The sequence below is a fragment of the Pseudonaja textilis genome, chromosome 1 (genome assembly GCF_049901715.1).
Source record: "Pseudonaja textilis isolate UNSWEBS1 chromosome 1, rPseTex1.2, whole genome shotgun sequence".
Taxonomy (NCBI): domain Eukaryota; kingdom Metazoa; phylum Chordata; class Lepidosauria; order Squamata; family Elapidae; genus Pseudonaja; species Pseudonaja textilis.
Genome location: NC_141990.1, coordinates 65,154,554 through 65,178,732, shown reverse-complemented (window position 1 = coordinate 65,178,732; position 24,179 = coordinate 65,154,554). Strand labels below are relative to the sequence as shown.

At 36.8% G+C, this 24,179-nt stretch overlaps 2 protein-coding genes across 7 annotated transcripts in view; both read right to left on the bottom strand.

Annotated features, from left to right (window-relative positions):
* Nucleotides 1-5,487, bottom strand: part of LOC113433111 (kinesin-like protein KIF28) — a 37,030-nt gene extending 31,543 nt beyond the window's left edge. Inside the window, exons 1-4 of the mRNA XM_087936690.1 lie at nucleotides 5,194-5,487; nucleotides 4,170-4,361; nucleotides 2,889-3,092; nucleotides 2,133-2,168 (exon numbers count right to left, since the gene is read on the bottom strand). Of these exons, the coding sequence (XP_087792816.1) occupies nucleotides 2,133-2,168; nucleotides 2,889-3,092; nucleotides 4,170-4,361; nucleotides 5,194-5,247 (486 nt within the window). The 5' untranslated portion in view covers nucleotides 5,248-5,487. The remainder of the gene's footprint in view (nucleotides 1-2,132; nucleotides 2,169-2,888; nucleotides 3,093-4,169; nucleotides 4,362-5,193) is intronic.
* A 127-nt stretch (nucleotides 5,488-5,614) lies between these two features.
* Nucleotides 5,615-24,179, bottom strand: part of AHCTF1 (AT-hook containing transcription factor 1) — a 49,857-nt gene continuing 31,292 nt past the window's right edge. For 4 of the 6 annotated variants that reach the window (XM_087936634.1, XM_087936630.1, XM_026695447.2 and 1 more), the window contains exons 24-36: nucleotides 22,661-22,802; nucleotides 21,986-22,136; nucleotides 21,324-21,428; nucleotides 18,967-19,171; nucleotides 18,645-18,842; nucleotides 16,756-17,164; nucleotides 14,961-15,078; nucleotides 13,684-13,790; nucleotides 12,087-12,262; nucleotides 9,324-11,364; nucleotides 7,753-7,886; nucleotides 7,276-7,370; nucleotides 5,615-6,695 (exon numbers count right to left, since the gene is read on the bottom strand). In XM_087936634.1, the coding sequence (XP_087792760.1) occupies nucleotides 6,491-6,695; nucleotides 7,276-7,370; nucleotides 7,753-7,886; nucleotides 9,324-11,364; nucleotides 12,087-12,262; nucleotides 13,684-13,790; nucleotides 14,961-15,078; nucleotides 16,756-17,164; nucleotides 18,645-18,842; nucleotides 18,967-19,171; nucleotides 21,324-21,428; nucleotides 21,986-22,136; nucleotides 22,661-22,802 (4,086 nt within the window). In that variant the 3' untranslated portion in view covers nucleotides 5,615-6,490. The remainder of the gene's footprint in view (nucleotides 6,696-7,275; nucleotides 7,371-7,752; nucleotides 7,887-9,323; nucleotides 11,365-12,086; nucleotides 12,263-13,683; nucleotides 13,791-14,960; nucleotides 15,079-16,755; nucleotides 17,165-18,644; nucleotides 18,843-18,966; nucleotides 19,172-21,323; nucleotides 21,429-21,985; nucleotides 22,137-22,660; nucleotides 22,803-24,179) is intronic. The other 2 variants (XM_087936654.1, XM_026695449.2) reach the window with 1 other exon arrangement.

Here is a 24,179-nt window from a genome sequence, read left to right as displayed (position 1 = left end):
TTAAAACGGGACAAAGATCAGCTGCCATTTCAGTGGAGAAGCAAATTCTTAAAATTTAAAACCCTATTTGTAAGAGAACAGGGTTGATTAAATGAAATTACAGAGAAATGTAAAACATGTCTTAACATTTTCAATGGTTATAAGGCCCATATATTTCCTTCTGTTGGGTGCACATGACTGTGCAGCAACGTTCAAGCAGCATTCCCAACCTGGTATCTTTCAGATATGTTGGAATTCCAACTTGTGAAAATTCTAAGACTGCCTAAAGATATTTGGATCATATTGTCAGCGTTCTCTAATATTTATGTTGTTTTAAACTTGCAAAATAAATGACCGGCAGCAATGGTTCAGATGATTTGGTTCATATACCAATGAAAATTATTTTAATTACATACAAGGGACTCTAATATAGTAACACTTGAAGAAAGTAAGTTGAAGATGATTTAGAGTCAGTTCTCCTCTCTCTGCCCCTATTTGGCATGTTCAGTTTTGTATTTTAATCCTCTATCTCCAACATGTTGATCCTTGAATTGTTAAAGGCTGCCTTGACTAGAATGTAATATGTTAACAGTTTTCTCTTATACTCAATATTTTATATTTGATTTGATTTGTGTACAATAGCTGCCCAGAGAACCTTTCACAGTGTACACTTATAAACCAGGCTGCTCCTTGATAATTCAACCAAGAATCAGTAGGATGGTGTATTAACCTCTAGACCAGTGGTCCCCAACCTTTTTTGTACCACGGACCGGTACAATCCACGGACCGATCCACGGACCGGTACCGGCATCAGCACGCACGACCAAGGCAAGGCAAGCCGAGCGACCGGCCAGCCAGATGTCACCCACTTCTCCCCGCCACCTTCAACTCCTCCTTTGTACCTTCTCGTGGTCAATGGGCTTTTCGGGCTCTTTCTTAATCTCCTCCTGAGTAATGGGAGACCCCACCGCCATCGGGACGGCTCTTCATTCGAAGCCACCCCTCCTCTTTGACGAAACTAAGGCGCAAGGATTTCTTCAGCACCCAAATGCCGCGACAAGCTCACCCAGAAGCACTTTTTCAAGCGCCGTGGAAACAAGATGGCGGCGCCCAAGCAAAATAGGCGGCCTGGTACAAAATGATCCACGGACCGGTCCTGGTCCGGGGCCCAGTGGTTGGGGACCATTGCTCTAGACCATTTCTGAGTTGCTAGCTAAAACCAGCACTTAGATCAAGCATTGTTCTTGATTGTGCAAAAGAAAGTATAACATTTCCCAAATAAAACTGGCTTTCACTTAGCGAAGCCCCCACATTCTGTCAACCTACAAATGCATGCACAGACCGGGGAAGAAGAGTTCACTTAAGACCATCCAAATGGAATCTCCAAATAATATTTTTCTTAGTGAACATATGTTGAAATGTATCAGCATATTCATATTCAGTAACCTAGTAAGTAACTAATTAGGCTTGCTGCATAGAGTTGAAATTTTATGAGAGCTTCTTTCCTTCGTGTTTCCTCTTTCCCAATAAACCCTTTTCACAATCTGTAGGGTAGACTTCATTTGTAAGGGAATTTCTCATAAAACCTTCCTTGTGTAAAAGATTGCCTAGAAGATACTGAGCTATGCTAGTGTCTCAGGATTGGCACAAGACTTACTCAGCTCTATGTTATTAAGAGTACCTTCCTTTAATTATTGTACAATCTGAAGGGAATTAACCTGCATAGTCTAAGACCAATGCTAAGACAGTCTTAGCTGGGTAGAAGAGGGGGTGTCAGGAGGTTCACTTTAATTAGGAACAATCTATTGAGATTATCCTTTATTGAGGAACTGCTGGAAGGAGGGGCTTGCTAGGAATTTTTAAAAATCATTTCCCCAGTTCATGATATTAACTAGCTTTCATGAAAATTATATTCCCAGACAACTACAGAATTGCCTAGATTTTCAGATTTTTTTGTACTGAGAGGTTAGCCATTGAGGATTGAGATGAGTTGCGAGACCAGTTACTTTGGTATAAGCATCAATCCTGTTTCTGAATTGTTATAAAGATCCTCTGAGGAAAACTCAGATTCTTAAGGGTCTACAAATGTTACCTCCCATATTAAAATATATCACAAAAAGAAAAAAGGCTAAATGTCGTCTGAATACAATTACCTGTTCATTGTAAATTTCCAGCATACTAAATGTAATCTATAAAAGGGAAAATGGAAAAGATACCACAAGATAAATTTATTAGTACCATTATTAAGTATTTAATTAGAGTTAGAAAAATGCAACTGTATATTCTATAGAGTTCTGTGTTATTGTATACACTTAGCTTGTATTCTGTAGTTGTATTTTATCCAAGTTCCTTCTTGTTCGGAAAGTAGCTGTTTAAGATTTAAAACATACCAACATACTATCTACACACACACACACACACACACACACACACACACATCATCCAAAGACTGTCATCACATAATTTTTATTTTTTATTATGAATGTATAGTAAAAGGGCAGGGGGAGTCAAATTACCTATAATTTCCTCTTCAAATGGAAGATACTTTTTCTTAAAAAAGAGATGAACCCTTATTGATACGATAGAAATTAATGGGGATGACCTGAAATATTTTTATGTATACAATTTTCACAATAATGTTCTTTGTCCCTCAAAAATCTTATTTCTGACTATGTGTTTATATCTCAGTCTGGTTAAGTGTCATCAATATTAGCAATTATATAGATTTTTCCTGTGATAAATTGTTTCCATCCAATTCCTTCAGATCTTCCAGTGGTGCAATATCTTAATACCTTGGGATATCATGTCCATTTATGATAAAAAATAAATCAGTATCTCAATATACGTAGATATTTTTGTAAACGGGTCATAGTCAGCTATGTTGCAATGCAATGAACTTTTGAACATACCTGATATTGTTTGTTTGTGTCTTGATTTTGAATCGTTTTAAACAGTTCTTCACACATGACTGGAATTATGCCTCTGTTTGCACCATGGCCTATCATTGAGTAGCTCTTCCCTGAGCCGGTCTGACCATAAGCCAGAAGAGTGGCATTGTAACCTTGCCAAGCATTGTCCAGAATTCCCTCACCAAGGTCATGAAAAATGTCCCTCTATAATGATAGAACATTCAGTTTTATCAGATTTAACTGCACAAATGATAGTGATGTTAGTTGGGTAACCACAATGAATCATATATCTTGATCTGGTGATGCTTACAAATGTCTGATCAGACTTTCAAGAAAAATACATCCAGTAAAGGAAATTCTAGCATACCCAAATAAAGGTAACTACTTGAGGGGAGATGTGGTTGCCATCCCCCCCCCCCGGTAGCTTTCAGGTCCCACTGGGGTTCTGGATGGGTTTTCCAAAAATGCCTCCAGAGCCATCATTAAGACAGTCTCACCCCTTTAACTCTGATAGCATTAATAGCACCGGCTAAGGAAAAGATAAATGAATAATGAAATACAAAGTTTACGTCACCCATCACATTTTTATTCAGATAAGAAGCAGATGAGAGAATAATGGCAGCTGGTCTTGTTGTATGAAGGATCTCAATTATCCTCAAACTTCCATATTAATGACTAAATTCATGGCTATGCTCTAGGTGGTGAGGTTTTTGAACATGTTAAATGTGGCAGTCCAAGAAATGAATGTTAACAAGACTTAAAATGGGAAGCTCATATTTTTATTCAATTTAGACTGCAATCTAATACCCACCTATTGTGCCCCTCCTAGAATTGGCTGGTTTACCTCTCCCATCAACCAAGGAGGAACTCGTCTATGAAACGAGAAATTTGAAATTGGATGCTACACTTCCATTTCTGTTTCTACAGCTGTTGGGAAAACTCAGCCTTAGGAAGCTCTGATACGAAAATGGTAAGAAGCGTTGAAGAACCAAAATCCATCTGCTTCCACATCCCTAACCTGAAAAATTTACTTAAACCAGTTTGAGTTGAATTAAATTTAAATTTCCTTCTCATGGTTAGAGAGGGAGAGGATTTTTGATTAAATCATGAAGTATAAAAATAACTACAATCACTTACTTTTGCACTAAAACTTTGCTGTGACTGGGCATGTTGATTGTCAGGCTTACCTATTGGCTAGTCTGTACAATCTATTTTTGTCATTACAACTGATGGTGGAATAATTTTTTTTTTCTCAATAGAAAATACTAAGGTACTTTTTACCTGCCCAGCATATCTGCTGTTTGGTCCAGATGAAACAAGCTTGCCATCTTTGTCCTTTAAAAATCCACTGTGTGACCAATATGCCAGGTCAAAAGTAAAGGACTTTACATGACTTGGATTTTTTGGATCATGTATGCTTGTTGTGCTGGAATTCATAGAAATCACACATCTGCTGCCTGCATCTTTCTCTCTCTGTTGAAGTTATAGTCAGTTTAAATCCATTAAAATTAAAATTGCTAACTTGATCTTTTTTTCAGTTTAGACTATAGCATATATATTTGCATTTTTGAAGCTGATTATTTTTTAAACATAGCTTTTATTAAAAACTTTAAACACAATAGTAAAAAATACAGAGAGGTCACTGGTTATATGAGATGTTGTCTTGGGTTTCCAAATCTTAAATGGAAGATTTCTATAGGTGCATTATCTTCTATTGCTTTTAGAATAAGAAAAGTTACAGCAGGTAAAAAAACTGTTTTTAATGCTCTCCTCACACACGTGTATGGGAATTGTCTCCAAACTTGAAATCCTTGCTAGCATCTGTGGAACCTCTGGGTTTGCCAGCTGAACAGGTAGTTGAAACCCATATTTTAAATGTCTTGTTAAATAACATCCATTATTTTACTTTATTTATTTTAAAAGTTTTGTTAGGAATAAATGGGCAATTAAAATCAGATTTATGGATGCTTATTGTATTCAGCCTCAAGGGCTTAACACATTTCCAAGGCAGAACATATTTGCAAATTTAACGGAACCACCTAGTATATCAAGCATTGATAGACTCAGGCAAAAATGCCTGAAAAGTGAAACTAGGCCTGGTACCACGAGCCTATTTAACTTGGCTAATATAAATATCATGGCCAAATTTCGCTCTGTCTCCCCATTTAACACATTATTTTCTGAGTGTTGATGCCATTATCACACTCAAGTTCCCCATTTTTTGCCTTTTGTTCATCTCTCTTCTCTATAACACAAATAACTCAATGACTTAAAAACAATAGATTGCACAAAATGAACAACTAACCTGGTTGAAAGGTCTGACACGTACTGCCACTTTCACACTGTCAGTGTTTGGCATCTTAAACTCTTCAAGGAATTAAAATATAGCATGCAAGCACCAGTTATATCCAGGACACTGCTTGGATAAATTTTTTAAAAAGATGGTCTGGAGCCCAATCACCTAGTGCTTTATACCTAATACATTATTGATATCTTCACTTGTCACCTGTATAAGGTTACTGATAAATTATTTCTAAGAGGGGCTCCATTAGATTAGGTTGACCGCTACTATGTATTGGTTTCCAAATATACATCTGAAATGTTGGAAAACTTATGTAAAAATCTATTTGAATTATTTATGCACTGTTTTTCTCTTAAACTATAATTTTAATTCAGCCTCTATTCATCTTTTTTATGCTCCAATGATAGATAGAATACTACAGAAGAGTATTTCCAGACAAATTTTATTTTAGCAAAATTGTGGTAACATTTCTCTAGTAACCACAAAATCTATAAAACATGCATCATCTCAAAATATCAAATTTGAACTAAATTTAAGTAGATGAAATCCCTGAAATGCTGTCCCTTGTTGAATACTTGTGACAATAAATACCTTGAATGCTAAGAACATTCTGCTGATGCATCAAGTTAAAAAAAAACAAAAACATTTGAGGTGAGATTTTGTTTTCTAAATCAAAGAGCAGCTTTCCCAAGTTAAAACAAATACAAAAAAAATATTGCACAGCTTCAGTACAATGGTTTACATTCTGATTTCTTCAATTAAATACATGTCGAATAAAGAGAATAAGATTTTATTTATGATGGATAACTCCTAGTATTAATTCCCATGAGGTCAACATGTTTTCTAAAAATTCTAAAAGTGTGAAATTTTAATTTTAAAAATTTTTTATACGATCAAACTGTTTTTTTAAAAAAGAATGCTGGCCTCCCATCAGAGAGGCACCAACAGTGGAAAGTCGTAATTAAAATCCCCTTTGGGTCATTTGCATTCTGCATCCATATTATTCTCTTCCAAAATGTAGTGGACAATAATCATTAAGTATACATTTTTATTTAACATTCCTAAAATATTTATTTACATATTATATAAATGTACGAAGTATATTATAAAATACAAAACTGCATTGACTGAAGAAATCACACTCCATACGGAGTTACTTATTGAAGATCTTTAGCTCTCTGAAAATTTACAATAATTTATATAAATTATCTTCCAAATTAGATGATTTTTTTTCTTAATATTCCTCACAAATGTGATGACTTTACAAACACTGGTGTACATCACACATTTTTAAAAGCAGTTATAGCATCTTCTTCCGTACAACTGGCTTTGGGTAACTAGACAGTCTCTTCTCCTTCCTACGCATGTTTTTTTGAACAGCTTTTTCTGTTTTGTCCACAGAATCTCCTTGCTTTTGTTTGGTTTCATCTGCAGGGGTGCCAAAGGGTGAAATGAACTTGATTTCCATTGCTGGGGGTGACCAGCTACTATCTTTCCCTAAGATTCTGTAAGAGAAGAGAGCATTTTTAAGCTAATTTAACTATATCTGAAAACACAGTAACAAATCAAAATCAGAATTCACACTGCAATAAGTAAATATTAAATGTATCAACGTGCATCTTTCATACACACTAATTTTGAAATATATTTTTTCATATATACTATTTTCAAAGCAGGATAGGAATAATATTGATCTATGGTATTAATGAAGACTCTTGAGAATACAGTAAAAAGCAAAAAACAAAAAACACCAAAATTATTGAACAAATCACCCAGAATTCTCATTTGAGTCACAAATTATCAAGCTCAAATTATCCTCTTTGGATACATTATATAAAGAGTCATCAACAATCTTGAAAAGATTCTAACTATGGAAAAGATGAAAAGAAAGAGAAGGAGAAGACAAAAAATAGCAAGGAGGACGGACTTGATTATAATGGTGAGGACTGTTCCATTGAAACAACAGGTTAGGTAGCAATAGGCTGCCGTGGAGAAAACGTATGTGGTCTCTAGCAGCTAAAAAGGACTTAATCTGATATAATCATTTTTTGAAACAACTATTTTAGAAAAGAAATCATTACATACTTTCTTGTTTTTGACCTTGTAGTTCTCCTTTTAATATTTTGCTTTTCTAAAGTGGCTACTGAAACAGCATGCTTTTCTTCTTTAACTGGTAATTCCTAAGGACAAATAATATTAAAAAGGCAAAACAGGAAGGCACTGTCTCTGTCCCCCAGCTTTTAAGTTTACTTTAAATCCAAAATAGGTAAATCCCACAAGACTCTTAGTGATACAAGATAAACGAAATGAAAAATATTTTCCAACTATTTGTTGAAGACAACCAACTGTTAGCAAATTGAAAAATCATAAATAGTGCTTTGGAATTGTTGTCATACTATAAGTGAATATTGAGGGGTAGGAACTAGACATTCAATGAATTGCCTGCTATGTAAAATGATACAATGAGCAGTAAGTTAACAGAATTTAGTTATCAAGTTGCTTACTCTACCAGAAATATAAGAACATTTGAATATATACAGAAGAAATGATCAAATTACTTACCAGGTCTTCCACAATCCTTGAAATATTAGACATCTGCTTTTTCCTGGACCTCAGAACAGGGGGTGAGAACACAAACTTAGAAGCCAAATCTGAATCTATACCCTTGAGTTGAACAGGTGTCACTGCTTTTTCACCTAAAATTAGAAACCATAAACTAATTTTGGAAATAAACATTTGAGAAACAAACCTTTAACTACAATGCAGCATCCAGCAGTTTATGTGAACCAATTACAAGGGTCCACATCTAGTTGATATTCTTAGCTGCTCCAGGATCTGTTCAATGGAACAGAAAATTTTTAAACCCTGGACACTGTAATACTTTATAACTCATTCTTGCATAGGTCCCATTTGAACTGAAAACCAAAGAATGGCATCTTATTGCTATCAAGAGAAGTCTGGCAGCAAATTAATCCAAACCATATTTCCTACGTAGAAAATTAATACAGGGAGGAGTAATTATTCCCCCGAATTACCACTGATGCTTAGAACTATTTTATACTTCAGGGAAATGTTAGGCTTCATGTTTTCTCAATTTAGCTTAGAAGCACTCTCCCTTTTATAAATCATTCATTCATTCTTCATTCACAAAAAAAACAAACAAACCCACAAGGGTTGGTCAGTGGAAAAGACAACAAAACCTGAGACAAAGAATCAAGAGGCATAGTCTCTTAAGTTCCCTTTTTCTTAACATTGGGGTGTGGAGGTTTTGGTTAGGATCTCCCTGCCCTGTTCCACAAACATCACATCTGTTATTTGGCTCTTTTTGATCAACTTATTTTTTTCACCATCTCAAACTTAGTTTGAATCAGCACCCTACTTTCTGTTAACAGATGTTATGGTATTGACAAGAAAAAAATCAAGATAGCAGCCTGTCATGGTTCTTCATAGGTTTTGTGCAATTTTTCTATTAGAATTCTGGATCTCTACCATTAGCAAATGTATCAACAAAAACACATTTTTATTCTATGAATATGCTTAAGAAGCAAATACAGGTAGCCCTCAACTTACGACCACAATTAAGCCCAAAATTTATGCTGCAAAGTGAAAAATATGTTAAGTGAATTTTGCCCCATTTTACGACTTTTCTTGCTATATTTGTTAGGTGAATCACTGCAGTTATTGAATTAGTAACACAGTTGTTAAGGGATACTGGTTTCCCAGTTGACTGTGCTTGTCAGGAGGTCGCAAAAAGTGATTACATGACCCCGGAAATTGCAATCGTCATAAATGTAAGTCAGCTATCAAGCATCCGAAAGTAAATCACGTGACCAGAGATTCTACAATGGTCATAAGTGTGAAAAATGGTCATAAGTCACTTTTTTTCAGTCATTAAGTGACCTGTAAGAACTACCTGTACAATTTCTGTGGATTTCCTCTCCCCAAGTCCTTTTGGCCACACCAAAAATTACTTTCTTGCAGGGCTGTATTCAGAAAAGGCATGATCTATTTTCAGCAGAAACCATTTTTATGTGTATGTAACTGCTATCTCTTTCTAGACTTGGATCAACCCTCATGCACAGCAGACAATTTGATTATCCTATACAGAATTTCTGAAGCAAAATTTCAAGTACCTTGAGTTTTTTCTGTGAGTTTAGTAAGAGGAGGAGAAAAAAAGAAGGTTTTATTTATATCCAGGGAAAGTGACTCTTTTACTTTCTTTGGGGTTAATCTTGTCCTCTTAATGCTATCAGCACGGTGTGTCAAAGTTTCTTCTATTTCGCCAAGCCTGAGCCTGGCTACATCTGTAGTCTCTGATTCCACTTCATTATCAGTTGCTAGCGGCAAATGTTCTTCCTCTCTACTTGTTTCTGAGACAGAAGACAACGTAGACTTCTTTCTAATTCTAGTTATCCTAGCCCTCCTGTTTTCAGACTTCTTTTCTGAAGCTACTGCCTCGGTTGGCCGGATAATACATTCTTTTAGGTTAGACTTTTCTACATCTGTTTTCTCTACACTTCGAGATGTCACTCTTGAAGATCTTCTCTTTGGGGTTTCCATTATAGAAGTTTCTAGAGAGGGTAAACATGCCGAGGTTTGTACAGCCCCACTCCTAGTATTTCGCTTATGGACTGAGGATGCAGCATCTGGAGAAGACAACAGTGACAAGTCCAGTTGTGATTCTGCTGAAACATTCAAAGAATTTTTTCTTGGTCTACCTCTTTTACGACGTGGTGGTTCAGTAAGTGATGATTCAATAAGACCACTTTCTTGATCAGAAATTAATTCTGTTGTACCTATTCTTTGTATTCTCCCCTGTTCCGATAGCTGTGATTCATTTGGTTGCATGTCATGTTTAAAAATGGTTTCTGACACACTGGTCTTTCTACTTCTACTCTTTCGAACTAGACTAGGTGATGGTAGCTTCTCAGAAATGGTTTCTGCCTGAGTCACTACTTTCAATATGCCATGCTTTCTTCTCCTTCCTCTTTTTGGTGATACAGAAAGCTGCTTTCCTTGAGGTTCTACCTCCTGATCTGAAATTACATTTTCTGCAAGTTGCAAGGCGATAGCTTTTAGTTTTGTTGCACTTTTAGGAGTGACTGTCATTTGGATTGTATGATCAATAATAAATTGATTACTATTTTGATTTCCTACTACACTTCTTGTAATTCTAGGAGTCCTCTGGTGAGCAGAAGGAAGATCACTGTGTGGAGGCCCATAACGTTTTGACACACTTTTGTTTGGTTTTCTAATTCCACTCCTTGTAGTAGCATTTGCCAGAAATGTCGGTGAAACAGGAGGAACATTTGCTGAGATTTCTAACTCATTCTTTGTTTCCTTCACATCTCTGATGGGAGAATCAGGAATTTGGAGAATCTGTTGTTCTTGAGGTTCTTCAGAATTATGTGGTAGATTTTCAGAAATAACTGTTGACTTCTTTGCTCGCCTAGTACTTCTCCTTAGAATGGGGGTTGCCAATATAGTTGATTTATTTTTCTTTGTCAGTGATTGATCATTACATGAGATATTTACACTTTGATTTGCATGATCTGTTGAACTTATACCAGGCATCAAATTTTCAATTCTATTTAAGTCTACATCATTATTTGTGTCATGAACATTTTGAATAGGACCCTGGGATAAATTTAATACTTTCTTGCTTATGCTTTCATGAAAAGATTGTTCTATTATCTCAGCTGAAAATTCTTTACTTCTTGTGTCTTTGATTACATCTAGCAGATTTTCAGCAATAGCCATTTTAATTGGTTCAGGTACATAAGGTAGTACTTCAGCAGTATTCTGTGGTATTTCATTACTAGTTACTGTGGACACAGAATTTGTAGTTAGTTCTTGGTTGTTGCTTCTATCCCCGGATTCTGGGCTAGCTGATTTCAGAGAAGTATGCAATTTTGTAGAATCTTCCTCCTCAGCTTCGTCATCACCTTCTAATATTAAAGAAAAATTATTCTGACACAGTAGAAGTTCTCCATCTCTTTCAGTAAATGAAGATTCATCAGCATCTTTTTCAAGCAATTCACAGGTAACTTCTTGTTCTACATTGTCACAGTGACACTGAAATTTGAGATTGCTTGAGGAACACAGTTCATTGTATGGGATTTCTTCTACTATAGCTTCTGAAACTTGTATCTCATGTTTTCCGCCTCCCATCAGCTAAAATAGAAAACACATAAGTTGAATTCCATTATACAGCATTTTTCAAGAAATATAATACCATGAATACTTCAAAATTTCAGATTTTCTTAAGTTACACTTCACTGGCCAATTCAGCAATCCATGCATTGGTTTCCAAAGTAACCCCAGCAAAAATGTTCAAAAAGAAATTGCAGACTCTGGCTTTCCAAACCCATTGGAAGCTATCGCTTCCTATTTATAATGATCAGGAAAGTGTTTAACTGTATGCCCATACACCATAGTTACTTCCTTTTTTCTTTCCTAATATTTTTTTGTACAGGTGCAGGATCTACTTTTTTTGGATCAACTTATTGTAAAGGAACTGACTGGCTTGTCACCTAAGTTTGATGTCTTAGACCGACAGAGTGACTGGTCCAAAGTCACCTGGCTGGCTTTAATGCCTAAGGCAGGACTAGAGTTCAATCTCCTGATTTCTAGCCTAAGGCCTTAACTACAAGACCATACTGGCTTGTCCTCCATGGTTATACTGTAGTATACTGTAGTATTGCATGGTTATACTGTAGTATAGAAATGTTATTGCATTTTTTAAAAAATTGATACTATAAAAGAGACATAGATTATACAATTGGGCCAATTGTTTATATATGAAACTCTTTAGGAAGAAATTTTGGGACCCATGCTGGTAACATAAGATTAAGTGTGATGGCAGTTTTCTAATCATGTTGAAGAAGTTAACTTACATCCACGTTTTGATTTTCAGAGTCAATATTAGGCAATGTTTTTTCTTGCAGGACTATTAGATGTTCCTTTTGGATTGGTTTTTCCAATTCACTTTCATCTATTGCTTCTTTTTCTTCCAGTTCGTTTTTTGAATGGATACTGGCAATGTCTTCACTATCAGGAATACTGATGACAGCTGAAAAAGTGATTTTCTGACATTATTTGATTTTATTGTTTCTAAATGAAATCTTTTACTGCTAAATACTATGACTAGATCCTTTAACCATATTTTTCATCTTTCATTTGTTCTTGACCTTTATACATTGTAAATACTAATATTAAACTATTTCTCCTCAAGGGATAAGCAGAAAGAATATTTATTGTGCAAATATTCATCCAACAGCAAGTGGTATTGAAATATCTGTTCCACCCTGTAATCACATCTTTTTCAAAAACATTAGACCTCTTCTAATTCTTTGCATTAAGATTACAATGACCTAATGGCTTTGTCTAATTTTTGTCTGTTTATACAAGTTTGACAGTCTGCACACAAACAGCAAAGCTTTAGGTATTTTTAATCATCAGATTTCATTTTTGACTGAGTAGAGATCCAAAATCTCTTGTGAGTAAAAAAATACAGAAGTAAGAGTATCATGGTATGCAATTCAGTATATTACATTTTTCACCTTTCATTTTTACCATTTAGGCTGTGGTAGGAACTACAAAGCTGATGGCTGGGTTGCTACTGATACTGGCACTGAGTATGTTGTGAATTGCTCTTGCACAGAGAATGGCCAGGAACAACAAAGCGGGAGAAATTCCATTGTAAGAAGGAAATACTAAACCTCTGAAGTCGCCTAGTTTAAGACCCCACAACTGCCTCCCATGTGGGGTCTCCCTACAGCCTGCGGTGCCTTTGGAAGGCAAAGGAACAAGATCGTAAGAGCCAGGCCTGTTAGTAGCTGACAAGAAGTGGGGGAATGCAGCCCTGTGACAGTGCCTTAGAACTGTTACCCGATCCCAAGCATGCAATGTTTTCTTTCTAAGGGAGGGTTCAAAGCATCTGATATCAGCAAGCTGCACAATCACTCTTATACATATCTGTGTGTAAGATGCCATCTTTTGGTCTGGGATACTGGCAAACTCTTCTTTCACCTTTATTTTTACATGAAGTAACACGGACAAGCAAAATTGCTATTTTCTTCAGCAATATTTTTTGCTAGCTTACTCTTTCTTAAAATTTTGTTGTGTTACCAAAAATGTTTTGAAAGACTGCATTTGGCCCATGGAATTTAAGATCCCTGATCTAAATTATGCAACAGCACTGTAGAACCTGAACAGCATCAATAGAGAAATTAATGATAGAAACAATTAAAATACTTCTTTGAGTTAGTTGTTTGCATTAATAATTAAAATAATAAAATACTAAAAAAGCTAATTAAAAAAAGCTATTACCAAGATATAAATGTTCAAGTTAAAAGATTTTAGATATGTGCATGGAAAGCCAATCTTGAAAATACAATAATATGCTTCAGAATGTTATATCCCCTGAAGGAAGATGTGAAAAGAACCACTTCATATTGCTTATTCCATTTGTTTGATATTCAAAATACCTACATTCTCCATCTGCTCCTTCCATCTTCTGAACTTGGCTGTTTGTTTCAGCAAGGAATTTGTTGTCTTCCAACAATGGTAGCATGTTGGATTCTAGGGTATGAGTTGCACTATACAAAAAGCAGAAACAGATACATGTATATAAAGGTCCATTCTTTTTAAGATTCTAAAAAAGATAAAACTTTAAAAACTTTTTTGTTGTATACTATTTTGGCATCATGCACGACTGTTAAATCATATTGCAAGGAGTACCCAAAAACACCAGCCTGGCCCTATTGCATAGAAATTGTAAACCCACTGCTATTGTGTAAAAGTTATGCCTAACTGATGTAACTATTAAGACTCTGCACATTCACTTAAAGTTTGTGTATTAATAAGCATTTCTATTAGGGAAAGTAGCCAGATAATTGCACCCATGCAATTTTCTTGTGGTCTGCCGTGGTCGTCATCTGGAATCTTTTTGAACTTCCAACTGTAGTCCAATATTCTGGAATTCTCAGCTAGTTTCTCATCTACATACTGAGGCTAAATCTGATAAGCTTCTGAAATCAGTGATCACCTACATATTGCTGTCTGCTGAGGCATTATTCAATAGCAAATAAGCCCCAGTGAGTAGTTTAAGAATATAGGCTAAGGGCAACTACAAAAGAAGTCATTGCAAGAGGAAGTTTTCCCTTGTCTGCTTGACAACAGACCACTGTTAACAGAGAACATGTTTAAGAGTCAAATTTTATACCCAGACAACAGTCCGAGGACTTCATAGATTAACCTCTTGAACTGAATAAGTCAACTGTCAAGTTGTGTAGAACTTTCAACATGGGCACAATCTTATTCTGCGACTGTGCATAGGATAGCAGACTAGTTGCTGTATTCTATATGAATTTAAGCACTCTTTTAGAGTAATACTATGGTGAGCACATTGCAATAGTCTAACTGGTGAGTACCTCAGATTAATGGAAAACCATTATCAAATCTGATCCATGAATGATTGCAGTTGGGTACAATAGACACAAATGTGCAAATTACTTCTTGCCGATGAGCTAACAGGAAGTGTAATGATATCAGGGAACTCAAGCAAGAGTCCCAGATGTGGACCTGCTCTTTCAAGGGAAAAGCAAGCTGATTCCCAGTCCTGGAGTTTGGCTCTCTACTAGAAAATAGCATTCAATTCTATCTGGATAAATCATAATCATGAAAGATAAAGTGGGAAATACATGCAATTTAAATTTTAAAGCAAACTACTTCATCTAAAATTTTGAAATTATACGGGACATATTTACCATTCATTAGAAGGCAAAAAGCAGACTATGGTGTCTTGGTCAACCTTCAAGTGAGCCTTTGGAAATACTTCATTCTCAGGAAATGAGCCACATTTCCTGTGATCCTTTTCATCGGTTTCTATGGACAGTAAAAGTTAAAAATACTGTATCCTCAATAATGATTTTTTTCCAAATACTAATTCATATTTTTTTTAAGACATAAATTTACCTCTCATTTTCCAAGCCACAGAAGCTCACATAATACTGGTGGAACTTAATGTTCTTACTCAAGTTACAATAAAAAATGAATGGAAGCATTAAAATGTTTATCTTGGCTTAGCTGACAAACCCCATCCTGAATTGCTATTGACCCTTCCAAAACCTCAGGAACATGCAATGAATCAAAACTGAACTGGCTGTAAAAGATGGAGGCCCAAAGATCTGACCAGTCATGCTGAATTTATAGTTCAGCTGGACTATTTACTATGCTTACTGGTTTCTAGTCCAATATTCCACATTCAATTTAGTAAGCATAAATTTTGTATAGAGGTTAAACCTGCATTTGATTTTTCAGAGCTGCACTGAGGATTGCATTCCAAGTAATAGAGCCAAATTATTTTAAATGTAAGGATGATTAGTATTCACATGTTCATTTTAATTAAATAGATCAAAATAATATTTTTTAAAATTTGGTTTTAATTTCAGCTTGAGATAAACTTTGAAGAAAGCAGGAACACTATATAGCTGTGTCATTGCTTTTGTCTTCTTTAACACTTCAATGGTTTACTATGGGTGTAAACTCAGAAATTTGTAAACCATGGGATTGTAATTTAGCATTATTGTATGACCTACTGTTCAATAAACTATGATTGTGTTTTTAGCACAATATGTCCGTTCAACCAGCCTAGAGAAAGTTCTGTGTGTGCCAAGTATTTTACTGAGAATTTGATCTCTTACACAGAGAAGTGAGCTCTTTTTGCTATGATGTACAAATAATATAATGAATAATGCTGTATCAAATTAAAATACTGCTTGTCCCCCTAAGAGGACAACCTATTCATGTCTATTAACATAGGTGATCTACTATCATGGGACATTGAAATGGCTATTACTTGATTTTATTAATAACTTGTTATCTTAATAAATACAACAAAAGGCTCTTAAGTTTCTCTGCACATTTCCAGAGAAATATTTTTATTTATAGTTCAAGATAACAGAAAAGTTGTATAATGCATTTCAGATGTTTTGAGAGAAGGGGAAGAAAACCATACCAGAGGTCTGTTGCTTTTCCTGAATTTTTTTTTCTCTTAACTCTCAACTCATCTACTATTGTGCCCCATAGTATTTTAAACAACTTCCTTTAAATCAAAGTACTACATGTCTATGTAATGGTGGCATACAACACATTCCCTGATTCTCATATACCTTCTACTGGTGTAAATTCTCAGGAGCCTGAGTGTTCCTTCCTAGGCCCCCTTCCCTTTTTCCTGACACAACACAATGTCTTTTTTTTTTTAAGTTTAGATCCATCTTCCCCAGGCAATACTGCTAGCAACATTTTCTAAAAACATAGTTTTCTATTAGATATATTGTTTTAATTTGGACTTTTCTGCATTCCCGAATACCAAGAGTGTAAGGATCATCAGCTTACTACTGAGTATTTTGTTCCACCTCCAAAAGTTCAAATCATAATACCAGTTTTACCAGTGTTCAAAAACCAGGGAAAAATCAGATGGGATCTCTGCTGATTCAATATGACCATCCTTCTTAGCTCCTTTCCATCATACCTGTGGACAATCAATATCATTATACATACCAGCTGATTGGTCTATATTTGCCGATGTTTGCTGTTCCATTATAGGTTCATTTTCAATTACTTCTCTCTCACTTGATCCTGGTAGGTCTACAATTTCTTCAGAGGAAATAGTAGTTTGTTGAGAGCCCATGAAGTTACTGTTTCCAAAGTCAACTGATTTTGCATCATGACATTCTAAAGTAATGTATGTTGGTTTCATACCAGTGTCATTAATTTCTTTGGAGACTTTAGTTTCATTCAATTGATCACTTGTTATGCACTCTGATGATTGGTCTCTTTCTTCAAATTCTTCCTGAAGGCTGTGATCTGAAACGGAGGAAGTCTCTCTATTCTTAACCCAATTTTCTTCCATTTGAGCTTCAAGAATATATCCAGATGTATTTGCATTGTTTATTTCATGATCTGTCTCCTAATAAGGAAAAGAAAAAAAAAATCAAGAAAATCTGACCATACAATGTGAGATCCAGAGTACTCCACTATCCACAATGTAAATATGTGTGACTAATTTGCATAGGTTGAATTAAAAGTTAATAAGTAAATTACAATTTATTTAAAGGACTGCTGATTTTAAGATGGAACTCTGTGTCATGTGAACATATTGCTTAGTGATGACAATCCTGGCATCTGTCATAACTCCAGATGTGCAGGTGGTTAAATATATGAGGAGCATTGGGGTGCTAAAGGAGATTAGGGGAAGCCCTGGGAGGACTAGCAGAGGCCACACATTGCTGGAGTATTGCTGAAGTGAGATGGTGGGGGAGAGAACAGAGGGGAAGAATATGCTATGCTCAAAGTTTTCTCTCAGTGCGCTGCAGCCCTGGGGTTGCAAGGACCCAAGCTGCAGCATGAAGTCCTTCACGGTACAAAGCCCAGTCCAGCTGAACAGTTTGACGGGGCCTCTTGGGTACACTGGGGAGCCATAGCCACCCCAGTCCAGTCCCAGCTGCCCTCCAAAGTCTTTGTCACTCTGCCTCCACTTCAGCTGACTGCTGCCATTTTATGGTCCTGTTGTTGACAAGGCGTGACCAGCCTGTCCCATTGTAAGGCTGCTGCTGGCCATCTTAAGCCATCTTTCCAGAGTCTTGTGAGGAAGCTGCTGAACAGCTGGAAACTCTAGAAAGAAACCCTGGCCAGCAACTGCCTTGCAAAGGGCCAGGCTAGGCATGCTTGCTCATTAAGTGGGAGAAAAAAGATAGCTAGGGTGACAGGGACTGCAAAATTCAGGGAGCCAAAAGGGCATGGAGAGGAGCTACATGGGGGAATTGAAGCACCCCTATAATCTAATTGCAGGAAGGCTGCCAAGTGCCTGAATTTTGACCGAGTGATTGTGGGTGCATTGCAACAGCTGTAACTTTGGGGACTAAGCTTACGTACCCTTGTACAACACACTGTATCTTCAGAATGGTTGTAACTCAAGAACTATCCGTATGTCAAGGGGGAATGGGGATGTTTGTTATTTCCTGTTGTATTTTTATCTCCTTTATTTCAGCCAACTCCTATTTAGTTTTCCTCAAAGCAATATACAGGGTAATTATTACCCAGAGCACATATAGTTCCAATTCCTGGGCAAATTAGATATATTAGATGTTTATATATGGAGCTCTATAATCACATCCCTATCAGAAATTGCAGATCTGAAGTGAATTCACTTTCTCTATTCTCTATTCCACAGGATAAGACCCCCTCTCCATTTATTTATTTATTTTCTCTGTATTATTGTCTTGCTGTCTTTTGCACTGGCTAGGTTTTGATTTATATTTTTCCTATGTGAGCTGCCAAGACTCAGATTGATTGCAGTGATATAGAAATGTTTAATAAATAAAGATGACAAGAGAAGAGTCCTGCATAAAATTCGTGTGTTTAATTTTTCATCACTACTGCCAACTTACCCCAGTCCACTGTGAAGTTTTGCTTTCTTCCATAAATGATATTTTTGTTTCTTTTGCACGCAAAGGGGGTGTAATAGATCTTCCTGGAGATGCAGTTGGAGTTACTAAAGGAGTAGTGCGAACGCTGGATCTCAATATTGACTGAGGAGTAAAACCAGGGAAGACTGAGGATGATGTGGATGCCAAAGCTTTAGCTCTCTAGGAGAGGACAAAACATCTTAAAAACGTGTAATCTAAAGCTCCGAGTTCATAGAAAGTCATTATTACTTCAATTTTCAGCCTCAGAAATACAGGTTTCTGCAACCTACAAAAATCTATATACCTTGACAACAGGAGGTGTTTCCAACAATTTTAATTCTGGTGCTCTTGCAATGTTCTTGGGCAGTAATGTCTTTACGGAGTATTGAGAACTGGTATGCAGTGGGCTAGAAAATCTGCCAGAAGCGGAAACTTCTGGTGACTTCTGCTGGCTTCTTCTCAAAGGTGGTGAATCAAGAGAAATAGGTTGGATCATCAAGTCAAGCAATCTGTAAATATTTCAAGGTTTTTAAAACATTAAGCTGCTTTGTATTACACCTACTCTGATGAAGGCACTTTTCAAACTGTCATCTGAAAGGATGTAAGCTACTCAAGCATGGACAGTACACATTATTTTAACTTTTTAAATATCATCAAACATTTAATTCTTAATTGCATTATGGAACATCCCTGCTCTGACAATTGGATGTGCATTTGCTAAGCAATTCCCAATATATTCAGCCCGCATTTGTCTGTGACTCCCTTAGAGATTGATTGGCTGAATCTTCTTATAGGCAATTTAGGCAATAAAGAGTCATAATATAGGTAGTCCTCGAATTATGTTGGCAATTGGAATCAGGACTGCAACTCATAAGTGATGCAGTCATAAAGCCTGACAACACATATTCACATTGTTTAGTAACAGCAATCCCAGTTGCCAGCATAGTTCCAGGACTGTATGCATTGTTAAGTGGGAAGAGAGGAAGTTCCAAATAAGGAATGGGGGGGAATGGAGAGTGCCACAAGTAAACACTTAGGAGTGTTAAGGGGCTAGCAACGACATTGGGTAGGTATAGGGAAGCACGGATGGGCTAGCACCTCAGCGGACACGTGCTGGGAAGTGTGAGATCAGAAAAGGCAGTAGGCTGTTACTGGGAAGCATGAACAGACCAGCAAGGACAGTACAAGGGTACTGGAAAGCCTGGGTGATCAAGGTATGGGTGATACAAAGTATGAGATCTCTGGGGTCTCATATTCTGTAGTGGGGTTGCTCAGGAGAAAAAAGTGGCAGGATTGACTTAGAGGAATGACCCGTGACTTCCCTGATGGCTTTTCCCATTGACTTTGCTTGACAGAAGCCAGCATGGAAGGTTGCAGATGAGATCATGACAGTGGCTCAATGCAATGTCATAATCATATACTGGGGCAATCAAGCACTTGGATTGCAATCACACTACCACAGGGATGCTGTGATAGCTGCAACTTCATGAACCAGTTATAAATACAATGGAGCCTTGGGTCGTGACCGTAATCCGTTCCTGGACTCCGTTTGAGACCTGATTTGATTGTGTCCGGAAGCACAACCAAACCTTGTATGTTCACAGTCAAAAACAATGGCGCCAAAGGAGAAATTAGCATGGAAAGGGAATTTTACCATGCCGATTTTGTTCGCCACCCGATTTTTGAATTGTGACCCAATTCAAAAATCGGGTGGATTTCTTGTTCGCCATCCAATTTGGTCATGAACAGGAATGTTCGTGACCCGAGGTTCCACTGTACTCCTTTTTCAGCATCATTGTAATTTTGAATGATCACTGAGCAAATAAAGCACCATCTGTGCTGGGTCAGAAATCACAATTTTTGGAAGAGACTATATAAAATTTATTGAGGAAGAGCCTTACATTTCATGAGCCCCTGTATTAGGACAAAACAGCCAAACACCATCACTCTGCTAAACAAATAATTCCCTCAACACTGTCCAACTATTTACAAAGTCTGCACTACTATTACCCTTCTCATCACTCCTTATCAACCATCCCTTCCTACTTGTGACTGTATGACTGTAACTTTGTTGCTTGTATCCTTACGATCTATATCGACTGTTTCCTAGTATGATTTGATTGCTTATTGTACCCTATGACTATCATTAAATGTTGTACCTTATGATTCTTGACTCTTGATAAATGTATCTTTTCTTTTATGTATACGAAAGCATTTGCACCATGACAAATTCCTTGTGTGTCCAATTGCATTTGGCCAATAAAGAATTCTATTCTATTCTATTCTATTCTATTCTATTCTATTCTATTCTATTCTATTCTATTCTATTCTATTCTATTCTAATTCTAATTCTAATTTTAATTCTAATCTAATTGACCAAGCAAGTTTGGCTTGGTTGCTGCAGCCAACCAGTGTTTTAGAGTTCTAAAATGAACAACTTTGGTTTTTTAGTACGTGTCTTCTTAGATACACAAAACAGATTAGCAGACTAGGCTTATGTGGTCCCACAATATAATGACTGGGTTAACAGAGGTTACTGTGATGTAAGAATAGGGTCACGTATAAATAATCTGGTTTAATGGCTCTTAGTAGTCAGAAAGGACAAACATTGGTTGTGGATTTTCTAGTGCATTTCTCTTGATATATTTTTTTTCTTTTTACCTGGAACGTTTTCTTAAAGATTTAGTAATTGGTGTCCCAATAAATGGATCTGGTAACTGCCTATCAGGGCAGGGCTCCAACACAGATGATTGTTCTTCGGGTCCACTTTCAAGAAAAAAATGAGAAGCCAAATTAAGAGAAATATATAATTACTTTTTTCAAAAGGAGAAAGTGGATAAATTACATAATTCTTGCTGCCTCCATCACACCTTTAGAAAAGTGACTCCTTCATTTCTCTATCTAGGAGAAGTCTGAAAGCCATCACAAAGAAAATGGTATTGTCCATACAGGGGAAAATGAAGAGCTCTGGTTCTTTATTTTCCTCTATAGAGAAACCAGGAAAAAGTGTCAGAAAAAAAGAGAGCACTAATGTTCTCTGTTTTACTTTGAACAGAGCTTTTTCAAATGCCCTTGCAGGATTGTAAATGGAATCTACAGGCTATCCAAAATAGTTGATGGTGCCTTGTGGAGAAAGCACAGGTGTGTTGCAACTTCTCTGACTGAGAGGCTCAGCAGGATACTGCAAACAGAGCTCAGGCCAACTTGGAGAGTGTTAGGCCTGGGAAGGCCCTATAAAATTGATATACCAATCTTTTGGCTAGATTATGCCCATGGGCTGAAGATTTCCATCCCTATGCCTGGATAGTGAAAGAAATACTTACCTATCATTCTGATGTGACTTGGTTTTCTGCTCACTTCCTGCCCACACTTCTCCAATTTTGGACAATACATTATTGATAAAAGTTGCTTTTGTAATTATGTTTCCAGTAGCAATCCGTTTTGCAACTGTCGATAATGGTTTTGGTCTTAAAACTAAAAAGAAAAATAAATCAAGTAAAGACAGTAATAAAAAAATTAATATTCTTAAAATTGATTTGAAAGAGCGGTAAAAGAATCCATCCATCTACCCCTCCCTCAGCAGAGGGAAAGGAATAAGACACCACCTATCTCCAGTCTACAAGGCAGCCTTTTCAACAGTTCCAAGAAGATTCCACAATCACACCCCAATTCAAATGATCCTGAAGGCACAGATAAACCCCCAAGTGTCCTCACCAGTTCTCAGAGAGTGCTAACAACTACATTAGTGCAAAGAAATACTTCCTCCCCATCCCCCCATCCTATCAGAACCTATCCTTCCATCCCCCAGCCAGCAGAACTGATGAAGCTTCTTGAATGAGAAGCGAAATGTTTTCTTCTTCTTCCTCAAGGAAAAAACAGTCCAGTTGCCTTTTGAAGAAAAAAAGTATCTTTGAGACAACTATGATCTGGATGACTGAGAATCTCCACAGACATTCTTAAAATAGATTTCTGCAATTTTCATTGAATGAGAAACTTACTTTCCCGCCGTAGTGAAGATGGCAAATGGTAAGGCCTGGCTTGCTCTATAGCTAGCTTCTTCTGAACTCGAGGCAGAACTTTGCCATAATGGTCTAATATGGAATTTCTGGCAACTGATCTCTCTCTCCATTGAGGATCATTCTATTTAAGAATAAAAAGAATTCTGAATGAAAAATGCACTAAAAACAGCTGAAAGACAACTGAAGTTTACCTCCACCCCTTTAAGGCAATTACAAACATACATAAATTTGAACAAGATCAGTTACAGCCCAAGTAGATCTGAACATTAGTAAATTCTGATGCCGAGTCAATAGTAAATAGGAATGTATAAAATGTTCTATGCAAAAACCTTCCCATGCATGAAAGAGATAAGTTTCAGGTGGTCAGTCTGGACTGAAGCATGCGATTGGTCTGGATATGGACTCAAAATAACATGCTGCCTTGGAGAGTGATTTGCATTGATGTATTTTGGAAGTAGAAATGAAAAACAGCCAAGGAATCAGCAACCAAGGAGGAAAGGGGAAAGAAAGTGCAAGGGAAAGGGATAGAAATAAATATAGAATAAAATAACCTGTTACAGCAAACCTCCTTCCCATGCTGAAGGAAATCAACAACTGGCAGATGTCCTGAACGTGGTTTACTGTAGGTTTGAGAGAAAACTACTGCCACCTAATTCCACAACCTCCATCTCAGACACACCAACAACAGCCAAGCTTCCTAACAACTGGCCCCATCCCATTGGGCCCACTACTTCTGATGATTACAGAAAATGAGATGCAAAGTCTATTTCACAGACAAAAGCTAAGAAAAGCCACCAGACTCCTTCTTGCTTAAAAGCTTGTGCCCCCCGCACCCATCTTCACCCAAATCTTTAATAAATCACTAGAGATGTGCTATGTTCCTTCTTGCTTCAAACACTCTACTATCATCCCAGTGCTGAAGAAACCTTCCATCAAGGAACTGAATGACTTCAGACTGGTTGCTCTAACATCTGTAGTTATGAAAACATTTAAAAGGCTAGTCCTGGACCATCTGAAAACCATCATGGATCCGCTCTTAGACCCCTTACAATTTGCCTACCGACCAAATAGATTGAAAGATGATGCTGTTAATATGCCTCTGCACTACATCCTACAACATCTTGAATCTCCAAAGACCTATGCAAGGGTCCTCTTTGTAGACTTCAGCTCAAAAGCATAGAGATTGTGGTAGATTTTAGGAGAAACACTCCTATACTATTGCCTCTTACAATACTAGACAACACAGTATCAACAGTAGAGACCTTCAAGTTTCTAGGTTCTCTCATATCTCAAGAATTAAAATGGACACCTAAAGTAAAAAAAAATGTCATCAAAAAAGCACAACAAAGAATGTTCTTTCTGCGCTAACTCAGAAAGCTCAAGCTGCCTAAGGAGCCGCTGATTCAGTTCTACAGAAAAATTACTGAATCTGTCATCTGTACCTCTATAATTGTCTGGTTTGGCTCTGCAACCAAACAAGACAGATATAGACTTCAAC